Below are 20,170 nucleotides of genomic sequence, written 5' to 3' on the forward strand. Positions count from 1 at the left end.
TCACTCTGCACATTCAGTTAATCATCAAACTCTGCTTTTAACTCTACATGTTTCTCAAATCCAACCCCTTCCCTCCTTTCCTCTTTCAACTTTCCTTAACCTAGACATCCATCCCATAATCTTTTGGAATTAATGACTTGCTATCTCTTCGTGCAGTTTCATTTCCTTGAATCCATTCATCACAGCTATACTTACCTTTCTAAAATACAAATCTGGGGGTGCCTGGGTGGCTCAGTCGGTTGAGCACTGACTTTGGCTCAGGTCATGATCCCACCGTTCCCCAGTTCGAGCCCCATGTCAGGCTCTGTGCTGACAGCTCAGAGCCTGGAGCCTGAGTCAGATTCTATGTCTCCCTCTCTCTCTCTCTCTGCACTGTTCCCCCCCCCCCTCGTGCTCTGTCTCTCTCTCTCAAAAATAAATCAACATTAAAATACAAATCTGACCTAGTCACTACTTAATGTCTTTCATGGTTCCCTGACACCTCCAGCAAGGCATACAAAGCTGCCTGTGACTTGGTCCCTGCCTCTCTATAATGGTTTATTGCTTAGTCCTTTCAGAACAACATTCTTTTTTTTTTTCTTTTTTTTTCTTTTTACAGATCTGCCTCCCCAATTATAACTGTGTGATTATTGCAAAAATACCAATTAGAGACCAGGCTGTGCCTGTTGAAGTTCTTCCCTTGAATTTACTAAATGGAAACTAGGGGAAATGCTTTCTTCCCCCACCCCCTAAATTCTTTGTCAGTATGAGAAGCCTGAGATATTGAGTCTGGAGGGGAGCCAAGATGAGAGGCCGAATGAAAGAATCCTTATGGCACTGAGCCAAACCTCTGATCCTTGAGATTCCCAGAGTGCTCCAAGTCTCGGCAACTCTTCCTTTAATTCTGTGAACTGCGAATTCTGCCAATAAACCCCTTTATCTGCTTAAACTAGTTGGAGTTGGGTTCCTGTCACTTGCCAATAAGAATCCCAGAAATTTCTCTGCAGCTTCTTTGCTCTGTCCCGCTTTTCAATGTTAAATGCTGTAATAATTGCTTCCACTCCCCCCACATGCACCACAAAGTCGATTTTCTGCTTCTGACCAGTTTTCCTTTTCCTGAAGATTCCTTAACACTTTTATCATTCTGCTAATTCTTGGGAAAAGAATGTACTGGGAAAAGAACTAAAGCCAGGACTTGGTCTATGTCAATCTTAGTGAATTTAAGGAAAATGGAGAAGATGAGTCCTGTGGCAAAGTCCCAGGCACAACATAGCCTCTGATAATCATTCCACCAGTAGCTGCCACCAGTCAGTATCTCTGTTCAGTATCTCACCTGTTAACCATTAGAAGCTGAATTGAGTGGGGCGCCTGGGTGGCGCAGTTGGTTAAGCGTCCGACTTCAGCCAGGTCACGATCTCACGGTCCGTGAGTTCGAGCCCCGCGTCAGGCTCTGGGCTGATGGCTCAGAGCCTGGAGCCTGTTTCCGATTCTGTGTCTCCCTCTCTCTATGCCCCTCCCCCGTTCATGCTCTGTCTCTCTCTGTCCCAAAAATAAATAATAAAAAAAAAAAAAAAAAAAAAGAAGCTGAATTGAGTACTGGTGGTATCCTTAGGTTGTAATCTATCAGCCCTGGAAGTTTAGCAAGGTCAAAGGAGATTGGAATGATCCAATGATATCATCTCCAAAGGAGATTGGAAAGATCCAGAGTTGAAAGAGGAAAGGAGAGGAGGGGTTGGACTTGAGAAACACGTAGAGTTAAAAGCAGGTCAGATTTGTATTTTAATGTTTATTTTTCAGAGACAGAGACAGAGCACAAGTGGGGAGGGGCACAGAGAGAGGGAGACACAGAATTTGAAAGAACGTAAAAGTTTGGCACTTCAACCTGTATTATCCATATACTATAGCTTTCCTTTTATATTTTCCTACCCCCCCCCCATAGATTCTAATATAATGAATCTGAATATGGTGTGGGCACTTGGATTTTTAAAAGCTCCCCAGGTAGTTCTTATATGTAGCCAGAGCTAAGAATCACTGCCCTAGAATGCCTAATCAGTCTCGGTCTGTTTTCATGGACAGTCTGGGCTGTTGCCATCAATTTCTGCAACAGGAAGATAGGCATTGATTGCCCTAAGGCAGAGTTTTCATCCAGAGAAAAAGTTGGGAAGTAGTCCCTTCTCGTCTATTTTTGGGGAGAGTTTGTGAAGGATTGGTGTCAATTCTTTGAATGTATGGTAGAATTCACCAGTGAAGCCATCTGGGCCTGGGTTTTGTTGGAAGCTTTCTTATTACTAGTTAAATCTCTTTACTTGCTATATAGGTCTATTCAGATTTTCTGTTTTTCTTGAGTCCATTTTGGTAGTTTGTATATTTCTAGGAATTTTCCCATGTCATCTTAGTAATCTAATTTCTTAGTACAAAGCTTTTCATAGTATTCCCTTATAATTCTTTTTCTTTCTTTTTTTTTTGGGGGGGGGGATGGAGCAGAGAGAGAGGGAGAGAATTTTTTCTTTAATGTTTATTATTATTATTATTTTTTTTTTTTTTTGAGAGAGAGAGCACACGGGGAGGGGCAGAGAGAGAGGAGACCAGAGGATCTGAAGCAGGCTCTGCACTGGCAGCAGAGACCCTGATGGGCTCGAACCCACGAACTGTGAGATCATTATCTGAGCCAAAGTCAGACACTCAATCAACTGAGCCACCCAGGCACCCCACTTTTTACTTCTTTAAAGTTTATAGTAATGTCCCCCTCTTTGATTCCTAATTATAATAGTTTTTTTCTTTTTTCTTGTCAATCTAAGCTAAAAGACAATTTTTTCTTTTTGTTTGATGAATCACTTTGTTTTCTTGGATTTTTTAAATTTTCTTATTTTTATTTTATTTCTGCTCTAACCTTTATTGTTTCCTTCTACTTGTTTTGGTTTAGTTTGCTTTTCTTTTTCTAGTTTCTTAAGGTAGAAGATTAAGCTAAAGCTACTGATTTGAGGTCTGTCTCTTTTTATTAATAAACTTTATTTTTTGGAGGTTTAGATTCACAGCAGAATTAAGAAGGTACAGAGAATTCCCACATATACCGTGTCCTCACACATGCACAGCCTCCTCCATTATTGACATTCCACACCACAGTGGTACATTTGTTGCAATACATGAACCTACATTGATACATTAGTATCACCCAAGGTCCATTGTTTACAGTAGAGTTTACTTTTGGTGTACATTTTATGGGTTTTGACAATGTATCCACCACTGTATCATAGAGAAGAGTTGCACTGCCCTAAAAAGCCTCTTGTCTGCCTATTTTTCTTTCCCGTCCCCTAAGCCCTAGCAATTGTCTCCACAGTTTTGCATTTTCCAGAATGTCGTATAGTTGGAATCATACAGAATATAGCCTCTCAGATTGATTTCTTTCACTTAGTGATATGCATTTGTTTCCTCCATGTATTATTCATGGCTTGACAGCTCATTTCTTTTCAGTACTGAATAATATTCCAGTGTCTGGACTTTGTTTTTTAATGTTTATTTTGAGAGAGAGTGAGAGCAGGAAAGGGGCAGAGAATCCCAAGAATCCCAAGAGGATCCCAGAATCCCCTCTGTCAGCACAGAGCCTTACATGGGGCTCGAACCCACAAACTGTGAGATCACAACCTGAGCCGAAACCAAGAGTCAGACACTTAACCAACTGAGCCACCCAGGTGCCCCTGGACTTTTTAAATGCAAGTAGTTATAGCTATAAATTTCCATCTGAATACCACTTTTATTGCTTGTCATACGTTTTGGTATGTTGTATGAAATACTGTTTGTATAGGGAGGGCAAGATAATTGTTTACTTACTTCATTTACAAGTTTTGAAAATAACATTTTCCCTAGTATGCCAGTTATGAATTATTGCTATTCAGTTCCAAATTTATCCTTTTTGCTTGCTCTGTGAAATGATGTGGACCCTTTTAAATATTTATCCAAGGGGTGCCCAGGTGGCTCAGTCAGTTGAGCATCCAACTTTGGCTCAAGTCATGATTTCGTGGTTCGTGAGTTCAAGCCCTGCATAGGGCTCATTGCTCTCAACGCAGAACCTGCTTCAGATCCTCTGTCCCCCTCTCTCTGCCTCCACCCCCCGCTTGTGCTTTCTAAAAAATAAATAAACATTTAAAAACTATATCCTTTATCAGCTGGCAGATACTAAAATTTGTCAGTAGAGGGCACCAGAGAGATATCGCAGGAGGAAAAGGTTTTGTTTCCTGTTTCTACAGTTTGAGTTAGGCAGGCTTCTGTGCTACAGGCAGCTTCTCCAGTGTTTGGCTCCTGCAACATACAGAGCTTCTTCAGCCCCTGGCCTTTTCAGTTTATGGTGGCCAACAGCCAGAAACTGCTCATGGCACCACCTCAGGTGGTTTATAGTAGAGTGCCTTTTCTGAGACATCTCCCCATGATTTACTTTCCCTAGCATCCTACATGGTAGATTTCTAGCAGCTTCTGCCATTGTAGCACCACACTGCTTCCTTGCCATCTAGTGAGCCACAGACACATCCTCTCTGAGAAGGTCCGCACCTCAGCTCTGAGGCGATCTTCAGTGAGCAGTCTATCTCAACCATAGAGGTAGTGGCTGTTCCTTATATTGCTAATTCTTTATTATTTTAGAGTTGTTTTTTTTTTTACTTCTTTACTAGTCAATTCCTTATTTCTCCAATCCTCTGTTATAGTTGATAAGTCTTTAAATAAATAAAACCTTCTCTGTTCAGATGACTGTGTGGTTCCTCTCTGAACTGGACCCAGACTAAAACATCAGGTAATTAAAAAAAAATTTTTTTTTTTTACATTTATTCATTTTTGAGAGACAGAGACAGAGCACAAGCAGGGGAGGGGCAGTGAGAGAGGGAGACACAGAATCTGAAGCAGGCTCCAGGCTCAGAGCTGTCAGCAGAGCCCGATGCAGGGCTCAAACTCACAAACCGCACAATCACAACCTGAGCCAAAGTCATACGTTTAACCAACTGAGCCACCAACATCAGGCAATTTCAAAAGGTGACAATATAGTTTGTTTGTTTGGTGAGCTGATGTGTCAAAATTAAGGATTTATGTTCAGTAAAGTACAAAATTAATAGACAATGGAAGAGAAAACTGAAATGTCTAAAAATGATAAGGAATTGATATCTGCAATATATAAGAAACCATCAGCAAGAAAAATAAAGCAACCCCAATAGTAAAATGGGCAATGGGGGCACCTGGGTGGGTCAGTCAGTTAAGCATCTAACTTCAGCTCAGGTCGTGATCTCAGGGTTTGTGAGTTCAAGCCCTGAATCAGGCTAGCTGCTGCCAGCGTGGAGCCTGCTTCGGTTCTTCTGTCTCCCTCTCTCTGCTCCTCCCCTACTTGCACTCACTCTCTCTCAAAAATCAAAAAAAGAAAGAAAGAAAGAAAAATGGCCAACGGATATAAATTTAAAAAGAAGAAACTAAAAAGATCATTAAGAAATGTTCAGATTCATTAGTAATCAAATGCAAATTAAAACTACAATAAGGTATCACATCACACCCGTCGGTATGGAAAAAGTTTGGAAGCTGGACACTGGTTATATTTCAAATATACCTCAGATCTGTCCTCTTCTCTCCATCTCATTTGCTGTCACTCTAGTCCAAGGCCACCATCATCTTCTGCATTAGTGTAATACAAAAATGTAACTGATCTACCCACTTCTATGCTTTCTCCCCCCACAATTCACTGTTTCCTTGGGTGGAAGAGAAATCTAAGTGTAGCTCAGATACCACTTCTTTGCTTAGAACCAACCCTTCAATAACTTCTTACTGCACTTGGAATAAAATCCTTTATCATGGCCTGCAGGTGATCTGAGTGATCTCCTTACCTAACTCTTCAACTTCATACTGTGCCACTCTTCTTGCTTACTATTCTCCAGCAGATACTTCAACATCTTGAACACTTCAAGGTCTTTCCTTCTTCATACCCTCTGCACATACTATTCCTTCTCTCTGAATCCTCATGTAGCTAGCTAGCTCCTTCTCATCTTTCTTTCCCCTCAAAGATCCTGGCCACCTTTTCTGGAGCAGATCCCATTAAGTCTCTATCACTGTTACCCTGCCTATTTCTTTCACAATGCTAACATAATTTGAAATTATTCTACAAGTTATTAATTTATAAATTATTTAGTTTTTAATTTCCTCTACTAGATAATGCACTTCATGAGGGTGGGGACCATGTTCCTCTTTTTCACCATCTACCTCCAGCACTTAAAGCAATGCCTAAGGACGTATTAAAACACGTGAATGGGGCTCCTGGGTAGCTCAGTGGGTTTAGGGTCCCACTCTTGATTTCAGCTCAGGTCATGATTCCAGGGTCATGGGATCCAGCCCCGGGTCAGCTCCATGCTGGTAAGATCCTCTCTCTCCCTCTGTTTCTCTCCCCCACTAGCACACTCTCTCTCTAAAATAAAACTTAAAAATCGTTTCTTGTCTTTTGGCTAAGATCAAGTGTAAAAAAGCAAACAGAAAAACCCACATGTGAATTAATCTATTTCATGTTTTCTTTACAAATGCAGCTGCTTCACACTTAAATGTTACGTTCTAGTTAGTAATGCAACAACAAAACAAACTCCACACGCTCATTTAAAATTCTGTTACTTTCGGACCCCCTGAGTGTCTCAGTCCGTTGAGCATCCGAGCATCCAACTTAGGCTCAGGTCATGAGTTTTGAGCCCCGCAACTGGCTCTGTGCTGATAGCTCAGAGCCTGAAGCCCGCTTCAGATTCTGTCTGTCTCTCTGCCCCTCCCTGTCTCTCTCTCAAAAATAAACATTAAAAAAATTTTTTTACTGCTGTTACTTTACAAATTATCAGCGCCTCCATACTTTCCCCTTTATGTTCAGTATCCATCTTATTTGTTTTATTGTCATCTGCCGGTTCAAGTCCTTTACCATTTCTAACACATGGTTTTTATATCGCTTTTTGGCTTAGAAGTTATCTAACGTCTTTGTAAGAGTTCTCTGTATATTAGCCTTGTTATCGTTTGTTTTGCACGTTATTTTCCCCCACATTCCCTTGCGACTACTTAGCAGGGTTTTGTTTTTTAACTTCAAACCTGAACTACTCTAGGTAAGAAGGTGACGTCTGAGTTGACTCCAGCAGGCCATGTGAAGTTGGTTGGGTGCCAGGGCAACAGAGCATGGTAGCAAGAGAGCACCGCGAATCTCAAAAAGAAAAACAATGACTACGCAAATTCCTGCACGCTCCCACACCCGGCGCGAGCTTTACTACCTACAGCCAGGACTGTAGGCCGGCGCCTGGCGCTTGTGTCTGACGTCACCGACGTACCGCACAGTTCACTCAGGCAGCGCAACCTCCGTGGCTGTCCACCGCGCGCGCAGAGGCGACTAGTCTTGCGGCGCCGGAAGTCGAGGGCACGTGACCGGGTGACAGCCCTTTCTAGGTTGCAGGGCTCGCTTTAGGTGTTGCGGCACGGGATGGCGGAGGCGCCTCCTGTCTCAGGTACTGTCCCGGCCCGCGCGGGACTGGGCCCCTCTCAGGGAGCGGAAATTGGGTCAGTGACGAGTCCTAGGGGCCCGGCCATTCATATCGCGAGAGTGGCGCGTACTAGGGCTGGGGATAGTGGCTCGGAAGGGCCAAGCCACGCGCGTCGTGGGTATCGAGACCTCGCCCGTTCACCACTGGGCTGTTGAAGTCCCCGCAGCTGGGTCTCCAGGGAGAGCGGGTTTGTCCCAGCGCCAAGCGAATCGATGTGGGCGTCCCGCCTTCAGCCCGGCCCTACTGGGGCAGAGGCCGTCCTGATCTCCAGAAGGCGGGCGGCGGCCCAGTCACCGCCAGTGACGATGGCGGGCTCTCCATGCGTAGCGGGTTGGCGCTTCCTGGGGCAGCGGAGCGGGCTCGACCCGGACATCAGTGGTTTCCAATCTCAGACTGCTACAGACTCGCAATGTGACTGAGTCTCCGTTTCCTCATCTATCAGTTGGGAGTGAATATGTTAATTCCTGTGAAGGCTCCCGCCCTGTACTGTACCTGTTCCGTAATTGTTAGCTCGCTTCTCCTGGAGTTAGCTCTGTGTGTAAAACACCCTCATTTGGCTGTAAATGTAACATCCATTTCCATTTCCTTCAAGGTGTACTTTAGGTCTTTGTTATCCAAACTTTACATCGCGACTCAGTGCACACGTGTAAATACAAAAGCGAACCAAAAGTTTCAGAAAGTAATGTTCTTCCTTGCTGTCTGCAGTATGCTCTATTTTCTGTTTTATTTGAAAAAATACTTGTCACACCCACTACAATGGTTTGATTTCAGGACCCACTCTTAATGAAAAACAGGACAGCAATTTGCAGCATGTGGTTTGTAGTCTTAGTTTAAGACTCACTGATTTGAGTGAGTCACTGCCACTTAACCAATGTTGGGGCACTAGGAAGAATATATATGTATTTGTGTACTGGGTGGCAGGTAAAATGTACTTGTTACTGTGGGTCTCAGTAAAAAAAAAAAAAAAAAAAAAAATGTGTTTTCCAAACCCTAGTCCTGATTTAGGTATTGAGTCATCTTGGGGGATAGGAACTTTTTTAGGCTGGTGTTTTGTCATTCTCCCACACGTTTTTTCCCCCCAGATCCTCAACTGAATCCATTGATCTTCCCATCCTCAGGCTCACTTCTGGCCCATTTCTACACCTGTCAGTTGTTTGAGGCCAGAATGGGTGGGATTTGTTGTGAGTTACAGTTTTGGCCTCCTGTATTCTGCCCCAGGTTGCAACCTCCTCCCCATCTACTGTGGCAAAGTCCCCTAGTCCAAAGAACTATCCCATGTTCTTATTTTAGCATCATCTCTAGCCCACACCCCCATCTCCACTCAGCGTTTAGTTCTCTTGCCCACTTGTGTCCTCAAATAGCAGAGCAGTTCAGGGATATATTTCTGCCCATGGGCAGACTCTCCAATGTCTGCTTTGTTTCTGGACTTCATAATCTATTGGATTTCCCCTTACTCTTCTCCACTCATCTGCTGGACACTTAACTATTCTGCTGTGTTATCTTGAATGTAGGGTACCACTTGTATCCTCTTTACCAAGTAACTTCTAGCTACTTAAAATACTAAAAAAAAGGGGGAGTGTCTCAGTACTTTGTGTCTTGGGTGCAGTTTACTGATTCATGTGCCCTTTTCCCCTTCCTCCTGTCTCTTAAGGGTCTCTCTGAGGACATTACCTACTACCTCATGTCTAATGGAACACATACTGTATATGAATAGGTGCTGCCCTATCTAGACTCTGTAGTTGCATCAACTCCTTACAGCTTAACATGGAACACCTTCCTCCCATCCTTTACCAAGCTATTCTGCACAACTTTACTGGCTTCTTTTGCCCCTCTCCCACTTTGTTTCTTCAAGAAGGAGAGGACTATACAACACCCATTTGGTCTAATCTTCCCATTCTTACCTTTATGTTTTCTCTTATGTTTGTGAAACATCTCCTTCACCACCTTATGAATTTGTCTAATCCCCTTTTTGTTTTGTAAGGCCTTCCACCCCACCCCCAGAATTGCCTGTGTGAAAGCCATCAGACAAATCCTGGATTGAGTGAAAGGTTACGCTATGACCTTTATGATCTCATTCAGTTCTTGAGTATGTGATTCTATGGTATCCACTACCCAAACTCTGACAGTGTAGTGTAAGAGTGTGGTCTATAGGGCCATACAGCCAGGGGTGGAATCTTGAGTCTGCTTTGGAACACGTCTGTGGTCTTTGACAAGTAACTTTTTCAGTTTCAGTTTTCTCATCAGAAATGTAAGAATTAAATGAGTCAACAGATGCAAAGTGCTTAGAATAGTGCCTGGCGCATGTTAATTACCTAATAAATGTTAGGGTTTATTATTAAACCTGAAACCCACAGGCTCAGTACTGTACCCATTTGTGGTCAGGTCTGTGTATTTTAGATATTCGGTAGCCCTAACAGCAACAATAAAGCACTATTTTAACCACTGTATATATGTTACTAACTTGCTTTATTCTTCATAGCAACTCTTGGATGTAGGGATTATTACTGTCTCCATTCCTTATAAAAAAAATTAGGATTAAGTTACTTGCATACAGACATAAGTGATGGGCAAGTACATAAACACATGTCTTCCAGGCTTTGTTGATTCATAGTACAGTTGACCCTTGAACTATGTGGGGGTTAGGGATGGCAACCCCCCTGCGCAGTGGAAAATCCACATATAACTTATGACTCCCCGGAAACTTAACTACTATCAGGCTACTGTTGACCAGAAACCTTACCAATGACATAAACATTTGATTAACACAGATTTTACATGATATATGTATTATATATTTACATACTCTTGCAATAAAGTAAAGAAAATGTTATGAAAAAAATGAGGAAGAGAAAATACATCTACAGTACTGTACTGTAAACAATTCATGTATAAGTGGACTTCTGTAGTTCAAAACTGTGTTGTTCAAGGGTCAGCTGTATGATCTATATGATATGCTACACATTATTCTGGCTTTTTAATTTTTTTTAATGTTTATTTTTGAGAGAGAGACAGAGTGTGAGCAGGGGAGGGACAGAGAGAGAGGGAGACACAGAATATGAAGCAGGCTCCAGGCTCTGAGCAGTCAGCACAGAGCCCAATGCGGGGCTTGAACCCACAAACCGTGAGATCATACCTGAGCTGATGTCGGATGCTCAACCAACTAAGCCACCCAGGCGCCCCTCATTCTGGCTTTTCTACTAACTAGTTTTGTATCTTTAGGCAAATCATTTAGTCTTTGGGCTTCAGGGACAAAGAAGCATCTTGAGGGAAAAAAATGAGTGGGTTGAAGGGGCATATGCTTAATTTTTGAGACTCAGATTCTGGACCATATCATAAAGGTTATGTATGAAAAACCTAAAATACATTCCTGGAGGGAACAGGTGGGAACTAATGTACTCACTGTGTTAAGTACTATCAATATGAGATTTTGATTAAATTTCACAATAACCCTTTGAAATAGTATTGTCATCTTTCGTCATGGGTGAGGAAATGAAGGCTAAAAGCATCAGTTGGAGGACCAGACTTCAAACTGATTTTGTCTGACTCCAAAGCCTGTTTGCTTGATATTATACAATGCTATCTTAGAGTTTTGAAAGACCACATGGAACCTGCTGTTTGATTCTCACCCCTGAACTGTATGCTGACCTGAAATTTTTTATAAAACAAATGCAGGTATAAATCATGCCTATCGGGGTGCCTGACTGGCTCAGTTGGCTCAGCATGCAACTCTTGATCTTGGGGTTGTGAGTTCAAGCTCCACATAAAGCAGAGAACTTACATTAAAAATAATAATAATAGCAATAAAAATAATAATACTAGGGATGCCTGGGTGGCTCATTCAGTTAAGCATCTGACTTTTGATTTCAGTCATGATCCCAGTTGTGAGATTGAACCCCATATCTGTGGGATCTGCTTAAGATTCTCTCTCTCCCTCTGCCCCTCCCCTGCTTGTTCCTGCTCTCTCTCTCTTGCTCTTGCTCTTTCCCTCTCTCTCAAATAATAATAATAATAATAATGCCTGATCACTCAGATGAGCGGTTTTACTTAGCAGTTTTTTTTTTTTTTTTTAATGTTTACATATTTTTGAGAGAGAAAGAGAGCATGAGCAGGGAAGGGGCAGAGAGAGAGGGAGACACAGAATCCGAAGCAGGCTCTAGGCTCCAAGCTGTCAGCACAGAGCCCAACGTGGGGCTCAAACCCACGAACCACGAGATCATGACCTGAGCCAAAGTCAGAGGCTTAACTGACTGAGCCACCCACGTGCCCCGTTTACTTAGCAATTCTTAGCAGTGGCTATTGGTGAAGCTAGTGGACATGGAATGGTCAGTCTTCCACAAGCACCTTGAACCTATCACATTCACAGGAAAAGTAGGCCCTAATAAGGGCCTGTTTTATATAGTCCTTAGGAAAATAACTTTTAGATATGGCCTAGGGACTTGTGGGTTTCATGGGTGACAATTTCTTTACTGGCGTGTCTATTTTTTTATGTCCTAGGTACTTTTAAATTCAATACGGATGCTGCTGAGTTCATTCCTCAGGAGAGAAAAAATTCTGGTCTAAATTGTGGGAGTCAAAGGAAATTAGATTCTAATAGGATTGGTAGAAGAAATTACAGTTCACCACCTCCTTGTCACCTTTCCAGGCAAGTCTCTTATGATGACATCTCTGGTATTCATCAGCACAGTTATCTTTTGGGAAGCAAACCTAAGAGTCAACAAACTTCTTTCCAGTCCTCTACTTCTAACAAATTACTCAAGAGCCATGGCCTTCAGAATCAACCGTGGCAGAAATTGAGAAGTGAAAAGCAACATATCAAGGTCAAGAAAGTACAGAATCTCACTGACCAGTCCTCAGATGCAGCTAGCTTAGAAAATGTGGCCAGGCCAGAGAGTGGGACAAACCCCAGAGAGCACAGCCCTTCTGAGAGTGAGAAGGAAATTGTTGGTGCAGATCCCAGAGGAGCAAAACCCAAAAAAGCAGCCCAATTTATATACAGCTATGGTAGAGGACCTAAAGTCAAGGGAAAACTCAAATGTGAGTGGGGTAACAGAATGACTACAAAATCTGAGGATGCTGGACCTGAAAATACCAAACCTGTGGGGGTTATCCACTCTGACTCTTTGGACACATCCTTTAGGAAAGGAGTATCGGATGGGTATGGGGCCAGACGCAGTGAGCAAAGAAGATACCCACAGAAAAGGCCTCCCTGGGAAGTGGAGGGGGCTAGGCCACGACCAGGTAGGAATCCACTAAAACAAGAGGGCCAACGACATACAAATGCCGGACCCAGAAACAACATGGCACCCATTCCAAAGGATAATCTTAATGAAAGGCCAGCAAAATCTGCCTGTGACGATGGGAATTTGGCAGTTGTCAACAAGTCTTCCAGAAGGATTGACCCAGAGAAGTGTGCTGTAAGGAGGCAGGATCCTCAAGTAGCATCTTTCCCCCGAGGCAAACAGAACCACGTGCTAAAGAATGTGGAAACGCACACAGGTAAATCTACCTAGATAGTGGAAATGTTTTGTCTTGTTTTGTTTTGATAGATAATAAATTCATGCAATTTAGGAGCTAGAAAATATTAAAAGGTATACAGTGAGGGATGCCTGGGTAGCTCAGTCAAAGTGTCTGACTCTTGATTTCGGCTCAGGTCATGATCTCAGTTTGTGAGTTTGAGCCTTGCGTTGGACTCCAAACTAACAGTGCAGAGCCTGTTTAGGATTCTCTCTCTACCCCCATCTCTCTCTCTGCCCCCGTCCCCCACGCTCTCAAAATAAACTTAAAAAAAAAAAAAAAAAAGGTATGAAATGAAACATCTCTTTCTATCTTTGTTCATCATCTGCCTGCCTGGGTCTTACCACCACTTGCTCCCCTCCCCAGTAAGTAACCACTTACTTAGTTTTTCTATATTATAAGCAAATACAAATACGGAACTTTTTTCTTTTTTTTTTTTTTCTTTTTTTTTTTTTTTTAACATTTATTTATTTTTGAGACAGAGAGAGAGCATGAACAGTGGAGGGTCAGAGAAAGAGGGAGACACAGAATCTGAAACAGGCTCCAGGCTCTGAGCTGTCAGCACAGAGCCTGACGCGGGGCTCGAACCCACGGACCGTGAGATCATGACCTGAGCCAAAGTCGGATGCTTAACCGACTGAGCCACCCAGGCACCCCGGAACTTTTTTTCTTAATAAAGAATTTCAGTAAGGGATTTTTAAAATGCAGATGTGGGTCTTATAGATGTTTGGTTACAAGATTTTTTTTTTAATATAAAAGCACAGGTAAGGGATGGTAACATCTCCACTGCCTTTCCTTATTCCAGCCTACATCGTCTCTTGTCTGCTCATCTGCAAAATGTCCTAACCATTCTTGCCATCTTCATTTTCTCTCTTTCAGTCCATCTCTTACACCAGCATCAGAGAATGATCTTTCTAAAATACATATTGAACTGTGTCACTCCCCTGTTTATTTCTGTTCACTTGTTTTCACCACATGCAGATTCTGGCTTCTTCCTTACCCAGCCACCCCACCTTATGCTGCATCAGCCCCCCCACCACATTGTATTCTCTGTACTCTATGTTGTTTCATCTTTCCCTGCTGTTGTATATATGGCTCTCTTCTTTTAGAATGTCTGCCATTTGATTCACTAATGAATCCTTACTCTTTTTAAATTGCTCTTTTAAAAAATATTTATTTTTTTGAGAGTGAGAGAGTGCACACATTAGGGAGGGGGGTGCAAAAGGAGGGGAAGAGAGACTCCCAAGCAGGCTTCATGCTCAGTGCAAAGCCTGACACAGTGCTTGATCCCACGACCCTGGGATCATGACCTGAGCTGAAATCAAGAGTCGGATGCTCAACTGACTAAGCCACCCAGCGCTCCTCTTACTCATTTTTTAATAGCTAGTTTAGCCACATGTCCAGCAAACCTTTCTTACTTCCACAGATGGCATGAATCTTCAATAGCCCTACGATGTCTTTCCCTTAAACGTGCACGTTTCCGTTATAGCAGTTAGCACTTAGCAGTTAGCACTGGAAGCCATCATTGTTTATATGTCGATGCCCAACACTAATCTGTAAGCTTCCTGAAAGCAAAGATTGTTTTTTATATCCCTATTGCTTAACATAGCTCTTAGAACATAATAGGTATTCCACTCTGTTGGAAGGTTCTTCTTTATTTTGAATTAAAAACTTCTTTCCAGTAAATACTTTCTATCCCCTGGTTCAGGTTCTGTCCTCTGAAGCAACACAGCAACCAGTCTCTCTCACCAGTTTCCCACCTCCTCATTGCAAATCAGCTTTTTTGCGGTATTTGAAGACACCTCTCATTTTGCCTTGAGTGTGTATATATTTCGTACAGGCTAAACAGTTTCGTTCTTGTAGCTGTCCTTGTGGACCTTTACCATCTGGTCTCCCTCCAGTTTAATGTACGTAGCCCAGCCCAACACATGAAGTCACCACCTACCCAGGACTGTTTTTACCCTGGCTTATAGTACTTCTAGTTCTCTTTTGCTCCCCTAGGCAGTCCTTCCTCTTGGGACCTCAACTTGTGTATGAACAAAGGTAGCATTATACTAGAGTTGTCTTTGAATTCTTAAGACTGGCTAATAGTTTCCTTTTGCTTCATAACAAATTATCACAAAAATGCAGTGGCTTGAGATAACACAAATTTATTATGTCACAGTTTCTTTGGGTCGGGAGTTTGTGTATCTGTTAGCCTAGTTCTCTACTCAGAGCCTCGCAGGTCTAAAATTTGGCCAGGGAGAAACCTCATCTGAGGCATGGGGTCTTTCATGCTCACTGGTTGTTGGTAGGATTTAGTTCTTTATGGGTGTAGGGTGAGGTCCCCTATTCTTGCTGACTATTGGCTGAGGGTCACTCTCAGCTGTTAGAGGTCACCTGCAATTCCCTACCACATTGCCCTCTACACAACATGGCACTTATCTTCTTCGAGGTCTATAGGAAAACATCTGCTAGAGATTCTTCAAATCTCTCTGACTTCTTTCTCTGATCCCTAGACTCTTTTTAAAGGGTTCACCTGATTATATCAGGCCCACTGAGACTCAAGGGGAGGAGATTATATAGGGCATGCACACCTGTATGCATGTGGGAATCTTAGAGGCCATCTTAGCGTTTTGCCTAACAAATCTCTCTTGGCCTCACATCCCCACATATTCTTGAGAACACTTTATTCATATTTATAGAATAAATACTATGTATCAAGCACTGTTCTAGGTACTGGGAATACACTACTAGTGAGATTTACATTCTGGTAGGGAAGGCAGGCAGAGAGCACTTAAATCAATATTTAGTATGTCAGGTTGTGGGTAAGTGCTAAAAAAGAAATATAAAGCAGTTTAAGAGGACAGAGTAAAGGGGGGGCGCTAGTTTAGATATGTTGGTCTGTTTGATGAGACAAGTACACCATGTGGCTTTCTGTAAAGTGTACCCAGCAGAGGAAGAAGCAAGTTTAGATTAGGGTGTGAACAACAGAGAAGCAGGCAGCAGAGGAGGTCAGAGAAATCACAGGGGCTGGATCATGTGAGGCCCTTGGATGTGGTTCTGATTAAGAAGATCAGAAGCAGCTGGAAGGTTTTGGGAAAAGGGATGACATGATCTTCCTAGCAGCTGTGTGGAGAATTGTCTGTAAGGAAGCAAGGGGATAAGTTAGGAGTTGTTGGAGCAATTGACGTAGTTGATGATGGAGACTTGGACTAGGGTGGTAGTGTTGGTAAAGGTAAGAGTGTTAGACTTTGGATGTATTTGGAAGATAAAACTGACAGGATTTGCAGATAGACTAGATGTTTGCTCCAAGAGAATGAGAGGAGTCAAAGATGAAGCCAACACTTTTGTGCCTGAATCACATAAAAGAATAGAATTGCCAGGGCACCTGACTGGCTCATTCAGTGGAGTAAGTCACTCTTGATCTCTGGGTTGTAGGCTTTAGCCCCACCTTGGGTATAGAGATTACTTAAAAAATAAAATCTTAAAAAAAAAAACAAAAAACGAATAGAATTGCCATGTACTGGAGTGTGAGCCTGGGAGAGGAAAGGGTGTTGTTTGTTTTCAAAACTTTTTAGTTTGAGATAATTTTAGATTTATAGAAAAGTTGCAAAATAGTACAGAGAATACCCATATATCTTTCACAGCTTTGTCTAATGTTAATATCTTACATAACCAACTCTGGTCCTTTGTCAAAACTAGGAAATTAACACTGGTACAGTAGTATAAACTAAACTGTAGACTTTATTTGGATTTCACCATTTTTTTCCACTAACATCCTTATTTTGTTCCAGGATCCAGTCCAGGATACCACGTTGCATTTAGTCATCATGTCTCCTTAGTCTCCTTTTAGTCTTAGTCTTCTTGTTGGAAAAGTTTTCTTGGTCTTTCTTGTTGGAAAAGTTTGGATATGTTTTGTCCACTCCTCATTAAGGAAAGATAGATAATTTGGTTAAGTAGGGAGTTAAGAATTCAAGAAGAGATCTGGACTGGAGATGTAAACTTAGGAACTTTCAGCATGGAGTCCTCTAACAGACTAAAGGAGGTCACCTAAGATGTGAGTGTAGTTAGAAAAGAAAAGTTTGAGGATGGAGCCTTCCTGTAACTCAGTGTTTAAAGGTTGGAAGGTAAGGACCCAGCAAAGGAGACAGAGAATAAGTAGCAATTGAACTAGGAAGTGAACCATGTTTTAAATGCCAAACTAAAAATGAAATTCAAGGAGGGAGTGATCAGTTGTGCCAAATGCTACTGCTGGATCCAGAAAGATGACAACTGCATATTGACTGGTGGATTTGGCACTGAGAGTTATTGGTCTTGATAAGACAGTTTTGGTGGAGTGGTGGATATAAAAACTTGATTGGAATGGAAAGAAAGGATTAAAGTCTCTATGGCTGCTTGCAAGTGGTCTTTGCTAAGTCGCATTCTGTACTGAGAGAAACTAGCACTGCTTCTATTCTTCCAGGCTGTCTGTAGCCCTCATTCTGTGGTAGCAAGATCCCCTGTATCCTTAGTAAGTTTCTCCTCCACTTCCTAATTAATCTGTGGCCTTCTGTAAGTTCACCACGTTTCCTTACGGCCTTTCAGTGCCTGCTGTTTTTCCTTATCCCACTTGCCTTAGTTTCTGGAAGATGAGAGGAGTGTGCTCCTCCATCAGTGTCATTTGTGAACCATTATTTTTCTATCTTTGTATCAAAATCCCTGCTCCTTTGAACTTAATGCTATATCACCTTTTGGCTACATCACCTTCCTGTCTCTTTATTGTTGTCATGTATTAGCCTCCAAATCTCCCAGCCCCAGCCCTCATTTATTAATGCCTCCAGCCTATATCTTTCCTCTTGCCCAATGGTTCTCAAAGTGCTGCAGAGCAGCAGTCCTCAGCAACGCCAGGGAGCTTGTTAGAAAAGCATATTCCTGTGCCTCACCTCAGACTTACCAAACAGAAGTTCTAGGAATAGGGCCCAGCAATCTTATTTTTTAACAAGCCTCCTGGTAACTCTGATTGGAGAACTACTGATTTACTATAAATCCTGCTGTTTGTCTGGGTGACTATAGTGATCATATGGATTATACCATCCTCATATTCTTTGATCTTCTCAACCACAGTGACCTTTGCCTTCATTATACTTCTACACCCGCTACTACTTTCTGACCATAACCTCCTGTCCTTCTGGTTCTCTCAGTCTCTTACACCCATTAACTGTATTGTCAGCCATCTATCCTTCTTTATTCCCTCTTTAGGCTGGGCCTTATTGTACTTTTGAAGTATTATCCTTCTGAGAAGCCATTTGGCAGAATCCCCACCCTGGATTGATGCTGCAGTCTACCTTTTCTGCTCCATCTGGATAACAGGATGCTGTTCCAGGAAATCATACAGTAGTACAGATTTGGTGCTGTTGAAGATTCTCTCACCTTCTCAGGGAAGTCTTCCTGATCATCCTGTTTAGATCTATAATATTCCCCCCACTACTAGCATTCCCCATCCCTTACTGGTTTATTTTTCTCCAAAGTACTTCCCACTGTTTGATGATGCTACTTCTTTTTCATTGTTTATCATATTCCCCTACTAGATAATAACTTCCTGAGAGCAGAAAAGTTTTGTCTGTTTTGTTCACTGTATATCCTTAGTGTTTAAACAATGCCTGGCACATAGTAGGTTCTCAGTAAATATTTTTGTTTAGTGATTTCTCCAACTTCAGTTGACTTTCCATACTGCCTATTTTCCCCTTATATGACCTTGGTCAGCTGTCCTTCCCATTTTCATCTAAGAGTACCCCCAAATCTTTTCCAGTCTTGTTCAGATCTTCCTGCCATTCATCTACCTCAGTCTCAGTGGACCTCCTTGCCTCCTATGAGATCATCAGGCATAATTTTCTCAACTTTTTGCTCCCTTTAGGCAAACTCAGAGAAATCTGCCTATTCTTTTCTTTCATTTTGAACTCTCCTTTATTTCCTTCCATCAGCCTTTCACATCTGCTATTGCAAGTTCTCAGCCTAAAGCTCTTCTTAAGTCTGTCCTATGCTCTAAAAGAAAAACTCCTGTCATGTGGCCTCCTGGTAGTGTTTCCTTTCCTTCCATTACAGTCTAATCAAGAGTCACCACTCTGGGGCGCCTGGGTGGCTCAGTCGTTTAAGCGTCCGACTTCAGCTCAGGTCATGGTCTCACGCTCCGTGAGTTGGAGCCCCGCGTCAGGCTCTGTGCTGACGGCTCACAGCCTGGAGCCTGCTTTGGATTCTGTGTCTCCCCCTCTCTCTGCCCCTCCCCTGCTCATGCTCTGTCTCTCTCTGTCTCAGAAATAAATAAAAACATTTAAAAAATTAAAAAAAAAAAAAGTCACCAACCCTGTTTCCTTTTCCCTGTTTTGATTCACTTCTCAGTCCTCTGCCATCATCACCACTGACTCAGAGAGCTACTGGTAGGGTCATTAATGCCTTCCTATTTGCCACAGCCAGCAGACAGATGTATTTCAGTCCTCATTATCCTGGGCTTCCGTTTGAGTTTGATGTGAAGGAGTCTTTGTTGAAGTGTTACTTTTTTGATACCACACACTTCTGGTCCTCCTTGTTCTTGGCTGTTCCTGCGTGTGTCCTTCAAGTTTCTCTTCCTCCACCTCTTTCTTAAATGTTGGCATTTCCTAGGACTTTGTCTCAGCCCTCTGTTCTTCTTACTTGATAATGTCTCATTGGGAGACGACAACTGCTCTCTCAACCACTGCCTCTGTGCTGTGCTGGCTTCTAAACTCTTACCTCCAGATCCTAAGCTCTGCCACAAGCTTCAGACTCACATAAATAAACATGGTATCTGACATACGCTTCAGACTCAGCAAAACCACCTTGAACCTGTTGACCATGCTTATATTGTATGAGAGTTTTAAAAACAGCTGCCTCACATTTAATGAGGTAACTTAATAAAGTTGCTTTAGTAGGTAACTCACCTTTAGTCTGAAGATCTTTTGCTATATATTTTTTCCTTTTCATTCACTCATACAAGTTTTTAATCAGTTTTAAACTTTAGTTCTATTTTCCTTTTCTTTCTTTCTTTCTTTCTGTCTTTCTGTCTTTCTTTTGAGAGGGGTGAGTGGGGGAGAGGGGTGGAGGGAGGGGGAGAGAGAGAGAGAGAGAATATCTCAAGCAAGCTCCATGATCAGTGTGGAGCCAAGATGTGGGGCTCAATC

At 42.4% G+C, this 20,170-nt stretch overlaps 1 protein-coding gene across 2 annotated transcripts in view; it reads left to right on the forward strand.

Annotated features, from left to right (window-relative positions):
• The first annotated feature begins 7,312 nt into the window (after nt 1–7,312).
• Nucleotides 7,313–20,170, forward strand: part of NFX1 (nuclear transcription factor, X-box binding 1) — a 75,119-nt gene continuing 62,261 nt past the window's right edge. For both annotated transcript variants that reach the window (XM_011288594.4, XM_019816083.3), the window contains exons 1-2: nt 7,313–7,466; nt 11,997–12,998. In XM_011288594.4, the coding sequence (XP_011286896.1) occupies nt 7,442–7,466; nt 11,997–12,998 (1,027 nt within the window). In that variant the 5' untranslated portion in view covers nt 7,313–7,441. The remainder of the gene's footprint in view (nt 7,467–11,996; nt 12,999–20,170) is intronic.

Source organism: Felis catus, chromosome D4 (genome assembly GCF_018350175.1).
Source record: "Felis catus isolate Fca126 chromosome D4, F.catus_Fca126_mat1.0, whole genome shotgun sequence".
Lineage (NCBI taxonomy): Eukaryota > Metazoa > Chordata > Mammalia > Carnivora > Felidae > Felis > Felis catus.